This window comes from Tenrec ecaudatus, chromosome 2, assembly GCF_050624435.1.
Source record: "Tenrec ecaudatus isolate mTenEca1 chromosome 2, mTenEca1.hap1, whole genome shotgun sequence".
In the NCBI taxonomy this organism is placed as follows: Eukaryota; Metazoa; Chordata; class Mammalia; order Afrosoricida; family Tenrecidae; genus Tenrec; species Tenrec ecaudatus.
In genome coordinates this window covers 231182035-231199804 of record NC_134531.1, presented here as the reverse complement: position 1 = coordinate 231199804, position 17770 = coordinate 231182035, and the positions used below count along the sequence as shown (strand labels likewise).

Below are 17770 nucleotides of genomic sequence, written 5' to 3'. Positions count from 1 at the left end.
TGATCTAGTTTCTGAAATCCTCTTCAATTCAATACCACTGAACAAATATGTATTGAGCTCTGCCAAGCCGGGTTGGAGACCTGGTGCTGCAGTGGTTACATGTTGGGCTGCTAATCAAGTCCCCAGTTGGAGAACACCCAGTGCTTCGTGGGAGAAAGATGAGGCTCTCCGCAGTCTTAGACACCCACAGGGCCAGTTCTTCTCTGTCCTATCTCATCACTGTACATGGGAATCTACTTGGTAGCAGTGCATTTGTTTATGTTGTGTGTTATGGATCAGGCATTTTGCTGTTTTCTGAGATCAGTAAACTAAACAAAATGGACTGCATTCCCACAGAACTACTTTTGAACACCTGTATCGCATTGTACCTGTCCTATGACACAGCCTTTACATTAGAGTAATTTATAGGCATGCATTATCTGCCCGGCAGAGCTCAGCAGGGTTTCTTTTCTATTGGTCATACCATACATGCTTCAATAATTATTGATTGACTGAATGTGACAAGTATTAAAAGGCCTCTGCCATAGAAATTTCAGGTTAATACACTGAGCACTTATGGGCTACACATTTCTTATCAAAGATAAGAAATTAATCTAGTATTGTTTTGTAATTACTTTGTAGTTTAGTAGAAAGGGATGGAGTCCCTAAATAGTGTACACAGTTGGGCACTGGCCTGCTATCCAGAGTGTGATAGTTTGAATCCACCCAGAAGCATCTCAGGAGAATCGACTCAATAATCTACTGCCAAAACATCATAGAGCGCCCCGCGGAGCACGGTGCTACGTGAAATACATGGATGAACTGGAGTTGGAATCCACCAACAGTACTTGGTTTTGCTTTACTTATTTTAGGGTAGGATGCAGACACAAAGAAGAAATGAATGGAAAGAAAACTATCAACACTGCTGCTGGCCAACTTTTCTGGTTTCCTGACCCTCCAGTGGAGGGGGTGGAGCGGTGAGGTGAACCTGGTGTTAGAGGAGCACAAATGAGGGAATGAAAACACTACAAACTAGGAGACTTCAAATGAGGAGCTTACGGCCATCATAAAGTCAGAAGGGGAGAAAGAGAACAAGAAGCCATTGTGGTTTCCAGGAGTGGTAGGGAGAGGGTGAGGGTATGAAAGTAAGGCTCATTTAGAGGAGGTTCATTATTATTCTTATCAGAAATAATTATTATCATTCAAATGAAGTAATAAGTAAATTTACATATAAAACTTACATCAATTCAATTGATCCTGGTAGGGCCCGAAATTCTATAAACCATATACAAGTGAAAGAAATGTGCTTTAACAGAGATGTAAATATGGATTCTTCCCCATCAACACAAGCATACCTCAGAGATATGGTGGGTTCAGTTCTGAGTCAGAAGAAATTTATGGGATCCTAGTGCATATAAAAGTCACATTTAGACCATATTAACCCGACCAAACTCACTGACATCAAGTCAGTGCTGACTCACAGAGACTCCTCGGAGGGATTCCGACAATGTAACTAGTTATGAGTACAAAGCCCCAACTTTCTCCCTTGGAGCTGCTGGTGGTTTTGAACTGCTGACCATGGGAATCACAGTCCAACATGTAACCGCTACACCGCCAGGGCTCCTAGTAGACCATACTATAGGCTGTTAATGGAGCCTTGGTGGCGTTGTGGGTTAAATGTTGAGCTGCTAACCCCAAGGTCAGTTGTTCAAATCCAGCAGTCAGAAAGAGGCATCTGTCTGTTCCTGTAAAGATTTACAGTCTCAGAAACCCAAAGGAGTAGTGTAACTCTGTCCTCTAGTCCTACTCTGCTCTGTAGGGCCAGGGAGAGTCAGAATGAACCTGAAGGCAGGGGGTTTGAAATACTGTGAATTAGCAGTTTGAAATATCATTGGGACACAGATGGAAAATCGCCCTGATCGATAGCAGGTTTGACACGAACCTTTGATTTTTAATCGGACACAACACTGGTAGCCCACAATAAAAGGAGGTGTGCTTATAGAAGGAACTTCTCCTAATCTTAAGAATTTTTGTAATTGAAAGCTAACAATTTGCTTATAAGAAAATATCTTTAAAATGACAGCGTATGGGAAGCCAGAAGTTTACATTTTAATAGGCATATTAACATTTTCTTTGGACTTCTTTTAACTCATTTCTGGCAAGGTTGAATGAGACTCAATTATCTTGATACTCAGATAACAATGTTGAAGAGTATGTTCATTTCAATGGCACTCTCTGTGAGTATCAAAAAAAAAAATCAAAGTGCTATGAATAAATGTTGTGTTCCAAGGTCATGGGTAAGCCTGTGGATTTTGTTATGTCTGATAGTTAGAGACAGCAAAATGTTTTACAAAGAATTTTGCTCTCAGCTTGCACAGAATTGTGACTATGGAACCGTTGCAAAACTACATGTATAATTAACTTTACACATGAATGACTAATGAAAGGCCATGTGTGACTCCTTATCAATCACAAAGTAAGGGAATCTCTTTGCTTCATCAATTATTAACGACCTCACTAAGAATGATTAGAAGGAGGGAAATGAGAGGTCCCTCGCGCATAAACAAGTCCTTAATGAAATCAATGAATTCAGCTTTGAATCCGGATGAATTCACCTCTCTCAAAAACCTTATATTTAAACTAAAGAACCCGCTAGTCTGGCGTGCACGTTGTGAATTATCTTTTAAAGAACAAAAGGCATGGGATAACGCTGTTTATTTCCAAAGGGGCAAACACCAGAAGGTTCAGAACGTGGCTGACCGGCTAGTGTGCCGAAATGAAAGCCACGGGAATAGTTTTGATGGAGAACTTCAGCGGGGCCTCTGAACTTCGGGTGCCTTTTAACAAACGGCTTCCCTCCCAGCCCTTATGCCTTAAGCTTCCACGTGGGTTGTGGATCGAATTGGATACATTTCACTCTACCGGGGAAGTAACTCCCCTGAATGTTAGAATAGAGTCTCCAAGTTGTTTTCCCAGCAGTGCAAGGAAAAGCAAAGAGGCCAAGAGAAGGAGAGAAAGAGGAGGGAGCAGAAAAGGCAGGACAACAAAACCGAACCACATGGAGGGCTGGCCCTGGATTTCAGCGCTGGCGTTTCTGTTCTCCGGTGAGTGCCAGGGTGATCTTTGCTCCGCAGACCCTCTGGCACCAAGTGGGTTCCAGTCACCCAAGCGACAGCCCGCAGCCCACGCGCCCGTCCTCGCTGTCGGCTTTCACTGACCTGTGCAGACAAAGATCAGGAGCAACCTGGAAAGGAAGATGCCTGTACGCCCGGGCAGCCTGGGCGCGTCCATCCAAGCGGGTCGCCCGAGTGGTGCTTGCGGACCGACAGATGGACGCAAAGAAGAGAGGGCAGGGATTGGAGCGCGCGGCGGGGACGCGGAGGGAGGAAGAGGATAAGGGCAGTCAGATGCAGAGAGCCTCGCTCCAGAGGGGAGTGTCCAGCTGAGACCAGGCCATTGCCCAGAGGACCTCGGAGAGGTCCCCGCCCGGCACCCTGGGGCTCCAGGAACGCAGGGCCCTCTCTGCCCGGCCGGGCTGAGCTGGGGGCCCAGGTCTCTTTGTGAGTCCCCACGCGCTCTGGCTTCCCTGACCACTGGGCTCACATTTCATCCTGGCGGGTGGCAACCACCAGGGGCTGGGGGCGGAGGGTGGCCTGACTCCTCCCTGCATCTACATTCTTTTTGCCTCGCTGGCTGACTTTCTGGGAGGAACTTTTTCTAACCCTCTGCTTTGGCTTCTGCCTGTGCGGGGAGCTGGCTTCTCTTCCTGCACAAGCAGTGGGCTCCAAGTTTCCTCTGTTAAGCAATGGTTGAATTACTTTACTATTTAGCTTCAGACAACTAACAGGAATTTCCAGGGCTGAAGTTACCGGATTTAAAAAAAAAAAAAAGGTCCAGTAAAGAAAACGCAGGAGAAGTTCGAAAACAGTTCGTGGCAACTTTATTGACAACTGATGAAATGTCATTTGTTGTATGCTTGAAGCATGCTTAGTACGGTTAGGGGGAACCAGGATTGACCACTTCCATCACTGTTATTTGGCAAGATTCTGAAGGACTTGGTGAAGGCGATTGGATAAGAAAATGAAATGCAATTGTAAACATTGGAAGCAAAATGATTATTTGCTAAATATGTTCTTATATAGCCCCAAACCCACCTGAAAGCTCTTGAAGAATCACGTGACCATTCTTCTCTAATATACTAATAACATCATGATTTGTTTCGCAGAGCAGATGTTGTTTTATTTGTCATGAGATCCAGCTCCTATTCTTCTTTTATGAGCCATGATGTTAGACTTAAACACGCATTACTAACTCTCAGGTCACCTAGATCTTCTGCTCTGAGAAATTGTATAGTTTTATATTTAATATTTAAGTCTTTGATCAATTCTGAATGAATTGTTTTGTGAAAGGTGCAAACATTTCCTCCAAATTTGTCTGGAGTTTTTCCCCTCTTGGGTTTCCCTTTTGTTTTCTTAATTTTTGTGGGGTCTTTTTTTTTTTGGTGGGGGGGATAGTTTTGTTTGTACCCAGTTGTTCCAACACCATTCATTGAATTGCCTTTGTCTCCTTGGCAAACTTTAGTGGGTTTTCCTGGTGTGAGTCTATTGCTGGGCTCTTTATTCTGCTCCATTATCTCTTTGTGTGTTCTTTCTCTAACACTACACTATCCTGATCATTGCCGAAAACATACTCCCTATCAAACTCACTGCTGTAAAGCCATTTCCTCAGAGGGATTCTCTAGGGCAAAGTAGAATTCCCCTAGGGATAACCAAGAGCATCACTCTTCAGGAAAGGGCAGAAAGCCTCATCTTTCTCTCTTGAAGCAGCTAGTGGTTTTGACCCGCTGATATTCTGGTTAGCAGTCCAGCGTGCAACCTGTTATACTACCAAGACTACTGGATCACTACAGCATCCATAAATTTTAAAAATACACATCAATGTTATGTTTATGGTTCTGGTAGAAGATTATTAAAATGTAATAGTCAAAGAATGAAAGAAAAGTCACTGGCTGGGAGAAAATGCTTATAAAAAACAAACAAACAAAAACCCAATTTAAAAAATGGGCAAAGACCTGAACAGAAACTTCCCCAAAGAAGATATATAGCTGGTAAACAGAGATATGAAAAATGCTCAATAAATCATGTCATTCAAAAACCCCACTGCAAATAAAACAAGCAAACACATAAATAAAACATTACTCTTATATTGATTTCCTATAGAATAGATTAGAATTGTTCCTTAGAATTCCCAAGACTAAATCTCCAAAGGAACAGATTGCTTCATCTTTCTCCCTTGGAGCAGCTGGTGGATTTGGACTTCTTAACTGGTAGTTAGCAATTTCAATCCATAACCTACTATACCAACAAATTAGTGGTTCCAATCTATAACCTGCTATGCCACCAGGGCTCCAATATCATGTCACTAAGATTAAAAAACAAAACATGAGATACTACTGCACAGGTAATAGGATGGCTATAGTACAAATTATCGAGCTTACCAAATGCGAGGGGCGAGGAGGGAGCAATAAGAACTTTACTTCATAGCTAACAGGAATGAAAACTGCGCAACCACTTTTGAAGACAGTACAGCAATTTCTTACAAAGCTGAACATGGTGTTACCATATAATCTAGTGGTAGTGCCCTAATACAGAGGACTGGAAATTTTATATTCACGCACACAAAATCTGCATATACTCATTTATAGAAGCTTTATCATTATCCCAAGTTGGAAGCAACCGAGATATCCATACAAGTGAATGGATAAGTAAACTGTGGCAAATCTATACAATGGAATATTATTCAATGATAAAAAATGAGTTCTGAAGTTAAAATAAAAGACATCAAAGAAGCTTAAGTCCATAATGCTAATGAAAGAAACTAATATAAACTGCACACTATATAGAATTCCACCACGCGACAGTCTGCAATAGGAAAACCTATAGAGACGGGAACAAAGATCGGCGGATGCTAGACGTTTCCGGAAGTACAGAGCTGTGGCTAGAGGAAACCCCACCCATTGCCGTGGAGTTGACTGAACTCATAGTCATGCTGCGCGCAGTTTCTGAGTCTGTAAACCTTTCTGGGAGCAGACGGCCTCATCGCTCTCCCGAGGAGCACCGAGCTTTCAGTTATCAATCCACTGCTTACCTGACAGAGGCATTTTAAAACAAAAGCTAAGGCACATGAGAGGAATGATGATGTCAAAGAGCTGAATAGAAAATTTCAAAAGGCAGCTAGAGAAGACACAGCCAATTATTATAACAAAATTTGCAAGGACCAATAGAATTAGAAACCTAAAATGAAGAACAGATTCAGCATATTTTAAACTGAAAGAACTCAAAGGGAAAAAAATCCAAGCCTTGAACTGCAACATTGAAATATTCTATGGGCAAAATATTAAATGATGCAGGAAGTATCAAAAGAAAATGGAGAGCATAGATAGAGGCAAAAGTAACTTGTCACCATTCAACCATTTCAAGAAGCAGCATATGAGCAAGAACCATTGGAAGGAAGAAGTTCAAGTTGCACTGAAAGCATTAGCCCAAAACAAAGCTCCAGGAATTGATGGAATACCATTTGCAATGTTTCAATAAGCTAACGATACATTGTAAACATTCACTCACCTGTACCAGGAAATTTAGAAGACAGCTACTTGATCAGCTGATTGGAAAAGACCTATATGTGTACTGATTCCAAAGATCCAAGAGAATGTACAGATCATAAAACAATATAATTAATGTCCCGTGCAAGTAAATTTTTGCTAAAGATAATTCAACCATGGTTAATGTAGTACATTGATAGGGAACTGCCAGAGGTTCTGGCTGGATTCAGAGGAGGATTCAAGGAGTATCATTGCTGACGTCAGCTGGATCATGACTCAAAGTAGAGAATACTAGAAAGATGGTCACTCTTGTTTTATTGACTATTGCAAGGCATTTGACTGTGTGGATCATAACAACTATGGATAGCTTCGAGAAGAAGGGAAATCCCAGAACACGACTTTGTACTCATGAAAAACTTGTACATGGATTAAGAGACAGTTGTGGTAACAGAACAAAGGAATGCCGTATAGTTGAAAATCATGAATGGTGTATGCCAGCGTTGCATCGTCTCACCACACTTTCAATCTGTATGCTGAGCAAATCATCAAAGAAGTTGAATTATATGAAGAAGAATTCAGCACTGGGATTGGAAGTTTTATTGATGACTGCAATATGGAGATGACACAACCTTGCTTGCTGAAAGTGAGGCGGACGTGAAGCACTTGCTGATAAAGATCAAGCATCACAGCCTTCCATGTAGATTGCAACTCAATGTAAAGAAACCCAAATATTCACAACTTCACCACTATGTAACACCATCATGAATGGAGAAAAAAATGAAGTTGTCAATGATTTGGTCTTGCTTGGATCCATAACCAATGCTTAGAGAAGCAGCAGTCAAGAGATCAAAAGATGAGTTACACTGAGTCAATCTGCTGCACAAGACCTCTTTAGAGTATTGAAAAGCATGGATGTTACTTTGACGACTAAGGTGCGCCTGAGCCAAGCCATGATATTTCCAATCACCTTATATACATTCAATAGTTGAACACCGAATAAAGAAATCTGAAGAAGAATTGATGCAATTGATTTATTGTGCTGGCAAAGAATATGGAAAGTACCATGGATTGCCAAAAGAACATCCCGATCTATCTTGCAAGAAGTACATGCAGAATGTGATGTTCATCTCAGACACTTCATATATGTTGTCAGGAGAGACTAGTCCCTGGAGAAGAGCATCAGGCTTGATAAAGGAGAGGGAGAACAAAAAAGAGGAAGATTTTTAACAAGAAGAATTGACATGGTGGCTACATTGATAGGCTCAAACATAGAAACAATTGTAAGGAGGTACAGGATCAGACCGTATTCTCTTTTGGTGTACATGGGATCACTATGGGTTGAAACTAACTCAATTGCTCCTAATAAAAAACAACAACAAAGATTTATAGTTTAGAAAATCCACAGGAGCGGTTCTGCTTTGTCTTATAGGGTTACTGTAAGTCATAATCCGCTCGATAGCAGTGAGTTTGGTTTATCGAATATGTTTCAGAGGACATACAGCCTCCCGGAGAACATTGTCCCCATTCTGCGAGCTATTGCCACCTAGCTGGCACTGACTTGATAAAATAATTAAATTTAGAAGGTCATTTAATTAAATATCAAGGCAGTTGCTTCAAGGTGAAGCATATTAAGACCAGTGAATCCCATGAATATGAATCTGTTCCCACACTTCATTTGGTGTGAAGTGAGTCCCTTGATTTGAGGTGATGCTCTCAGAGATTCCATGCTGATGGACAAGTCATTCTGTAAGTCCATAGATGGTAGTTTTGAACGAAAAATTGTGTGCAAGGAAAGCAATTCCATATCAAGAATGAGTGGATATTAAAACAAGAACAAGACATGCTCTATCCCTGATGGAAGTGATCCTGTGTAGCAATCTGCCAACAGTTGCTGGTGGATCTCCCTGAGGAACAGTTTCATATTTGGACTTCGTTTTCAGAGGGAAACCACTCTGCTTTGGAATAGTGGGCTCATCAGCGGCGGTAGCTAAATTGGTCTTTCTGCACAGAAGCCCTTATTTCTGAGTCCACCCATAACCCCCATCCCTGCAACCATGGCCACTTTGTTCATGAGCCCTTTCGGTAATGACAGGAGTGACTGAGGAGTTTAGTTGATTGGCTTCTGTGTCATCCTATTCAATTGACTGTTAAAGTCCACCTCTACAGAGGTAACCCTTTGGTAAGTGTTCACATATGACATAAATATGTTCATTTATTGGGCCTTTTCAGAAATGTCTATCTATATACTTTCCCCCCATACTTCTGCAATACCTATTTTCCATTCATGCTCCTTCCAAGGATCTAATCATCCAGCCAAACAATTATCCGAAGCACATGAATCACTATAAAGTCCTCTATCTGTCCATTTTTCCTTCCAGGAAAAATCACAATCTATGTTCACTGCTCAAAATTTGGACCACTGGGAGGATTTTCCTTCATCACTCTCCTTCAGGGATGTTCTACAAAGAGCTGTCCACCTTAGAGTGATCTCAGGATAATGTGCAGAGCCATCAGTAAACCAAGCATGGGTTTTTTCTTCTACAGTCAACTGCCAACAAGTAACTCTCCCCGGGCTCCTAGGTACAAGTAGGGGGAAAGAGTAATGTGATGAGAATGCAGACTACAGGCGTTTGAGCCCCTTCTTCATGCTGTTTGCTTGTACCTTCAGGTCCTGCTCAAGCCTGATCTTTAATATATGACTACCATATAAAGATGGCTTTCTGCTGTGCATGCTTAACTTTGTGGTTCTGCAGTCCTGACAAAGCCCCATTTGTGATAGACAGCCGAGGTCACATGGTGACTTGGTAGCCCATAGTGAGATAGTTGGTCTCTACTGAAAACAAACAAAGAAAAGCAACAGCAATAAACTCCAACTGATGCCAATATGTCAATTCCATCTCCATAGTGACCCTACATGACAGGGCAATATTTCCCTGTGGGTTACTGACTCTACAACTCCTCATGGTACTAGAAAGCTTCATCTTTCTCCCATTGATTGGGTTAGTGGTTTCAAACTGCTGAGCTTGAGGTTAGCAGCCGAACATATAACCACACAATACAATTCAATTAGGGCAGTTCCCACTCTCAAAACTGACTTCCATAAAATATCAATCACATCAACTTTCAGAGATGTTTGGACTCCCGTCTCAACTTTGTTAATACTCTTGTGGTAGAGGATGTGTCCTCAGGACAGTCCATGTGTGGGTCTTTGGGTCCATCCTGATAAATTCAGGCCAATTTCCCTAAGGCTCTGCATACCTTCTTCTGTAACACACCAAGGAAGTTCTAGTGCTTCAGTTTGACTTAATCTAGGCCATTGCACAATCTGTGCTTTATCAAACCAGCCACAGAAACGATTAGATCCCCTCCTAATCTTTAATGCTGAAACACTGAATGAAGAACCTGTGTGTAGTGGGCCCTTATCAAAAACTCAGACTGTTTCTTGCACCATTATCCCACAACTTTAGTAATCATTTCCATATATAGTCTCCTTATTTTTATCTGTACAAATTAGAAAACCCTAGCTGGTATTTAGAAGTATAGTGCACCCTGTCCTTGCTTACCATTTGGACTTTACCTTTTGAGCCTTGTTGAGGCTAACTCTACATCAAGAAGCAATATAGGCAGTGAGGCTGTTTCTTAGGAACGCTCAGCCGTATCTTGTAAGACCTCTACCTCATATACAGCACCAGGTTCCCTATCAGTGTGCACAGTTGGGCTACTCTCCTCAGTTTGGGCAGAGGGGATAATGGTTTGATTGATAATAGATGTATGTCTTAAAATAGACGGGCGGTACTTAAGAGGCTCAATTTAAAGCATTAGAGGGCACAGTGTCCTCATCTTGATTATCTGCTCAGCTGTCCCCCTCACAAGTTTCAGGGTTCCATTTCTTCCCAATTAATGTATTCTCTTTAACATCAGACACCACTCTAGGTGACAATTTTGGCAATGTAATCAGCGACTCTGAGTAAGGTTCTGGTTTTGATTTTCAGCAATATCAGCTCTATGACTATAAGAAATAAAACTTTCTTTAATGGCAAAAGTGGAAAATGACCATAGTTCCTGGTGCCATATAATGAAATATTGCCTGGTTCTGCATGATCCCTATGACTGTTTGCAGACCAGACCAGCCTGATCTATAGATTTTACTCGGCTAAGTTATAGAAATAGATCACTAGGATTCAATTCCTACTTCAGCTTACTCTGGAAGCTCTAGGGAAACCTTTTAAACATCACAGCAACATGCCAACTTCCAGTGACAGATTGGTGGTGGCTGCACATAAAGTGCCTCGGCTAAAATGGAACATGGTTCTGCCTTATGGAAGGAGAGACTTCTGACGCTGAATGACAGAAAGGTAGACAACCAGATAGCTATAGACATCGAATTATGTAGCTACAAGTATAGAAATATTAAACTATATATGATTCAAATCTATTACTGAACTCAGCAAATAGGTAGATAGATCTCACTGCTACTCACTGCCATTGAGTTTATGTCAATTCATAGTGACCCTACAGAACAGGGTACAATTGCCTCTGTAGGTTTCCAAGACTGTAACTCTTTACAGGAAAAGAAAGTTCCAACTTTCTTCCTCAGAGTGCTTGGTAGTTTCAATCTGTAGACCTTGTGGTTAGTACTCCAACATGTACCCACTATGCTACCAAAGCTCCTTAGATAGATGAGATTAGATAGACAGATAGATAGATAGATAGAGATAGGATTAAAATTTTAATTATATTGAAAAATTCCAAATCTATGCTTTAGCGAGTTCTTGGAAAACAATAACTTCATGACTTAAATATAATATTAGATGTGTAGAAAGACTATTAAATGCTTGTTATATGCTAGCCTTATTTCTAGTTCTTTAAAAGTGTTAGGAATATGTAAGACATCTCTTTTGTCTTTTCTGATGGTAGGGGCTCATCTTCTGGCAGTATTTCTGAAAGCAGGATGCTTCTTTTCATGAGGTTTGCATTATCTGACAATGTTTCAATTCTGTCCAGAGGTTTTCAGTAGCTAATTCCTCAGAAGTGGACAGCCTATTTCTTTATCATCCATGCTTAGTCTGGAAGCTCTGCAGAAATCTGTTTACTCTGAGTGACTTTGATATTACTTTAAATACAAGTGACATCACTTCCAGCATCACAGCAACAGACAGCCACCACAGTAAGACAAAATGACAGACAAGTGGTGAAATCCTTCTGCTTTCAACCCTGCTTATTGCCCCTGTTTTCCATTCTGTATGATACTTCCAAGTTCTGAGCATGGTAATTCTAATACTTCTTGTAGGTACTCAAATTGAGGTATCATTTCCTTCTCATCAGCTGACATTTTAGGTTTTGAAGTTCATAGCAAATTCATATACATACATTTCTTTTCTCTTATTCTCCTTCAACCATGACTTGATACATGTTTAAATATTGGGCTTTCTATTCCCATAAACTGTTACAGTCTAGGAAACCCACAGGGAGGTCGCTATGAGTCAATGTTGACTTAAAGGCAGTGAGTTTGGTTTGGAATTTGAATGGAATTTTGAAGTAGATTAAACAACAGCAAAAGTCTAGACTCATTTCAATCACATTGTTTTCCAATGATAGTGACTACATAAAATGTGATGTTGCAAATTAGTAATACTTATGAATTAATTTTGCATATGTCACATATGTATTAATATTAACCACATATTCTTCACCAAATATCTATTTTCTACCCAATAAACCTGATGATCTATTTCTAAAAAAATGAAGCAGTAAAAACCCTATGAATCACAATGATTTGATCCTACTGTACAAGGAAGTAGCCACCATGAGTCAGGGACCAATATCAGCAGCTCACAACAGCAGCAGCTCCCAACAACAGCAGCTACCAAGAACAGCAGCTACCAAGAACAGCAACTACCAAAAGCAGCAACTACCAACAACAGCAGCTCCCAACAACAGAAGCTCCCAACAACTACCAACAACAGCTCCAAACAACTACCAACAACAGCAGCTACCAACAGCAGTTACCAACAGCAGTTACCAACAGCAGTTAGCAACAACAGCAGCTCCCAACAACAGCAACTACCAACAACAGCAACTACCAACAGCAGCAACTACCAACAACAGCAACTACCAACAACAGCAGCTCCCAACAACAGAAGCTCCCAACAACTACCAACAACAGCAGCTCCCAACAACAGCAGCTCCCAACAACAACTACCAACAAAAGCAGCTACCAACAGCAATTACCAACAACAGCAGCTCCCCAAAACAGTTCCCAACAACAGCCCTGAGACTGGAGATATAATAAGACGTGTGATACTTAGGATTCACACTTAAATGGTACATTGATGGGGGTGGGGGAGGAATTCATAGTAAATATTAAACCGATATAGAGAAAGGCTAAGTCAATTACAAGTGCTATATCAACTCAAAAACTCAACTCACTGCCATGGAGTCAATGGGTTTCTGAGACTCTCACTGTTCTCAGGAGTAGAAAACCCAGGCTTTCTCTCAAGCAGCAGCAGGCAGTTTCAAACTGCCTACCAAGCGGATTTCAGCCTAACTCATAACCACTACACCACAAGTGCTATGTACAAAACAGGGCGCAAAACTTGTTACAAATTAATGCTGCATGGATAGGAAGTGAGAGAGGCAAGCTCAGACTGGTGACATCTGAGACAAGCACCCAAAGATAGTACAATGTTTGCCATATGTTGACCTGGGAAAGGGATTCCAGAAGAAGGAGCCAATGGTACATAGAAATAGATGTTTAAATTAACTTTTTTCTCTGCTTCCTTGTTTATATCTTGTCATAACTACTTATCCCTTATCATCGCTGTATTTGGACTGTGGTATTGACCAGAAAAAATATAGTGAAGACTGTAAAAAAAAAAGAACATGTAGTTTAGAAATAATTACAATCAATCAAGAGGCAAGATGACAGGACTTCGGCTCACTTACTTTGATCCTATCATCAGGAAATACCAATAACTAGAAAAGGTCACCATGCTTGGTAAAGTGGAAGGTACGGTAGCCCTTCAATGAGATGGAATGATGCAACAGCTTTGACCATGGACTCAGGCATATCAATGATCATGAAGGATACACAGGTCTGGGCAATCGTACCTGATATCACACACCTGCATTCTAAGCTCTCACTATTATCTGCCTCATTATTTTGAAATTTCCTAACTTGAATACCCAAGTAAGGTAATCTAGTGGACCAAACTTAAATTATTTTGTTCCAAATAATACAGTAAACTGCTTTCCAGTCTAAACTTCTAGGGGCTTCCCTAATCTAATCAACGAGGCTGCCAGAGGACAGTCATTTGTATTAAAATACCTACCAGCAGCTTCCCCCAGGCAGGACTGCAGGCAAGTCAGTATCACGATAAAGAGTCTGCGGCAAGCAAGCTTTCAAAGGGACATACCTTGGGAAATTACCAGCTGCATCACCCTTAGCACTGTACCCAAGGTCATTCTGTCCTTCAGCCCTGCCATTATTCATGGCCCCTTTTCAATCTATCTGTTAGAGAAATCCATGAAAGATATTAAGAAAACTAGCTCTAGCAGTAGCAGAAGTTAAAAAGCAAGTAGATAAGTATATGTCTTTCTCACGTAAGCTAGACAGAAACTGATTTTCCCCAGACTTAGAAACAAGCACATGTTCCTTTATCTTAGTTCAAATTCTCCAGTGTAGCCATGAACTTATTTATTAAAACAAAGTTTGTCGCGTACCAATATGAAGCCAACCATGGGTAAAGTAAAGTAGCCAGAAAAGGAGCAGACACTGTTGCCTGCCTTTGGCTCTTACAGTTTAGAGAACGTCATTGGGTGGCAGACCCGTGATCTGAACTCAGAAAGACCCTGTCATTGAGGAAAACTGCTTCATATGGATTTCTGTGCTTTGCCTGTCTGGAAGCCTAACTTCAAGTTTCTCCCCCCACAGAGGTTCTGGGTGGATTCAAACCACCAACTTCTTCGGTATGTAGCACAGATTGTAACTGTTTGTTCGCTGCTGTCGAGTTGGTTCCGACTCACAGCGACTCAGAAGAACAGAAGGTAACACTGGTCCTGCGCCAACCTCATAAAGACTATTTTGAGTCCATTGTTTCAGCCACTGCGTCAATTTATCTTGACTTGCAGTTTCCTCTTGTTGCTGTCCTGAGTTACCAAGGGTGATGTCCTTTCCTAGAGCCTGGTCTCTCCCGCTCCCATGCCCAAATCGTGTGAGGCAAAGTTTCACCACCTTGCGTCTACGGCGCACTCTGGTTACACGTTTGTGAAGGCAGATGTGTCTGACTCTTCTGGCGCTCCATGGTGTGTTTGCAGTATGTTTCCCCAGCACCGTCATTCAAAAGAAAGGTGCATGCCATGTGCTGTCATGCCTCTCACATGCCTTCTTTTAGACTCCTCTTGTGATTTTACATTTTCTACTCATGGAGATCTGCTTCCCAAGGAAACTTACTTAACATTCCAGCCTGGGCTGCAACAAGAGCAGAGACACTAGACTTAGGTATTTTGTGCAATTATTAAATGCAGAAGAAAGTGTCATGAAAGTGGAGGCACTACAGAGAGATGTTTTTCTTCCTTTTTAGGATTGCGGTGAGCTCTGGGGGTGGAGAGGGTAAGAGTTGGAAACTAATCCACATGGTTGGCAGTTCTAAACCTCCAACAGCTCTGTGGCAGAAAGACTAGGATTTCTATTCCCATAACCAGTTACAGTCGTAGAAACTCACAGGGGTCACTATGGGTCAGCAGTGACTCCATGGCAATGAGTTTGGTTTGGGTTGGAGTGCTGCAAAAAACCACCCAGGTAAGAAAAGAAGCACTGCTACACTAGTAGTTGATACCCAAGATCCTCAAGTGAAAAGCCTCAAGACCTGACTATTTCCCAGACCTGTGCTTAGCACTACCTCCTATCGATAAACACCGATTGCACATTTGAAAAGCAGTCGGTACAACAGCGGTACCAAGTTTGAAATTTGTATTTCATTTTAATTTACTTAAATCTAAAATCATAAACACTTCATTTAGTTATTAGAAAAAAATTGCCATGTTTTCATGTAGAAATTCTATGTAGAAATAATGATGTGTTCTTGCTTCCCATAATTAGCAACATATTAAATTTAAATTATGCTTCTTTCATTTTGTTTTTTTAACACAACCAGAGAGCACAGTAAATTACATGTGTGACTCGCATGTGTTTTTGGACAGCAGTTTTCTAGACAAATGGTTCTCAAATTTTAATATGCATCTGAATTAACAGAAAGTCATGTTAAACTAACATGATATTTTAAGTAAGAATTAGGGGTCATTAAAGGGGTGGTCTCCAAGAAAGTAGCATTATAAGTGAGCTTCGAAGGTGAAGGTTTGGGGAGAGGGTCGACACACATATAGGGAAGAGCATGAACTAAGGTTCTGAGATCGGTTCTTCTGAGAAACTCTAGGTAGGCTCCTGTAGCCAGATCATAGGAAAGGAAACATAATGCAGGCTGAAGTCAGATAGTAGATAGAACCAAATGGGGTATAGCTGCCTAGATTTAGGTATGAAGTTTGAATTTTATTCAAAATGAAAGTGGACTACATGAAAATTTTCATCCATAGGGTGTTAGGATCTACTTTTATTTTTTAATCAGGATAATGTCTAGAAAACAGACTGGGTATGATCCAGGGTCGAAAGTAAAGGGAAGACCACATAGAATACAGAATTGCAAATAGTCAAATAGCACACTTGACTGCTAAACAAACGTTGGATGACTGAATGAAGAGGTACTGGAAATCTCGTGCTGCAAACCTGCCATTGAAATGGAAAACTCTATCTAAGAACATAGTTTTACTCTGACACACATGAGACTGGAATCAACTCAATGGCAATGGGAACTGAAATATGTGAATCATGATTATGAAGACTATACAAAAGAGAGTGACTGTTTCGTGTACACTGTTAACTGGACAAGCAGAATATAAACTTTGAATGGACTTCGTTGTTTCACTGCGTAGCATTATAAATATTTAAACAAATACTGCGGTATATCCTTCTCCTAAGGAAGAAAATATCTGTGGAGGCTTGGATGATGCTTTGAAAACTTTTCCAATTTCAAAAGTTAAATTCATATATTACAACTTTACAACTACATAAGTTGGAGAGGCCTTTTTTTAGTAAAATGAAAGATTTCCTCTGAGCAGGGTGAAATCTTTTTATCAGCCCATAAGACCAAATTGTTCATGATATGAGTCACATTTATACTGTCTTTATCACTGCAGAGAGAATTTTACTCCATATTTTTAATACAAAGAGACATCCCACTAGTTTTCTATATCATTCTCTCCATTACAAGCACAAAGAAGATGTATCAACCACAGGACAAATTCTGAATTCTCCTAGAAATATCTTTAAAATAAATGCATGCAGACATAACTGGAGAACATTGTTGCCCATCTTATTTCAAACCTTTCCACATACCCTATCACCAAAAAAACAAACATAATCTTCTCTAACTGTGTACTTAAATGCTATTGTTTGTGGCTTACTAAATTTATCTCCTGCCACCCTACTGAATTATGACCCTAGTAACAGAGTTCTATGTTTAAGAAATTATTTAGGAATGACCAACTTCCACATGCGTCCGAGGCTATTAGGAGCCTCTTAGTTGGGGTCAGGCACACCTTCATTAGACCTCAGAGTGACATCCTCTATAATTTGGCAGTTATTTAAAAATTAGCTATTACTATAGAAGACAAATAACAAAAATTTAATATGTTGATCTCTTAAAATCAAAATTGTTTGAATACGATTTAATTGCAATTTAAGACCATTTTCAAATCTACTTTTTCCCCCATCATATATTTAGTTGGAAGATGGGCATCTAGCGAACTGTGTTTTAACTCATCCTCTGCTCTTGCTGTTGTTTGGTGCCTACAAGTCAGTTCTGAGTCAGAGCAACACTGCCCTGTACTGTGCCATCCCCACAATTATTACCTTTGAGCTCGTTGCTACAACTGCTGGATCGATCTGTTTCCTTAGTGGCCTGTCTCCTTTCACTGACACTCTACTTTACAGACAGAATTTCATTTTCTAGGAACTAAACTCTCCTGATAATATGTCCAAAGTTCCACCATCCCACTTTCAAGGAGTATTCTGTCTGTATTTCTCCCAAGTACAGATTTGTTTGTTTTTCTGATAATCCATGTTTTGTCCAATAT

At 40.7% G+C, this 17770-nt stretch overlaps 1 protein-coding gene across 2 annotated transcripts in view; it reads right to left on the bottom strand.

Moving 5' to 3' along the window:
* The window catches only part of CYYR1 (cysteine and tyrosine rich 1), a 153353-nt gene extending 149736 nt beyond the window's left edge, over window positions 1-3617 (bottom strand). The window contains exon 1 of one of the 2 annotated variants that reach the window (XM_075542397.1): window positions 3198-3617. In XM_075542397.1, the coding sequence (XP_075398512.1) occupies window positions 3198-3270 (73 nt within the window). In that variant the 5' untranslated portion in view covers window positions 3271-3617. The remainder of the gene's footprint in view (window positions 1-3197) is intronic. The other variant, XM_075542396.1, reaches the window with a different exon arrangement.
* Window positions 3618-17770: the final 14153 nt, after the last annotated feature.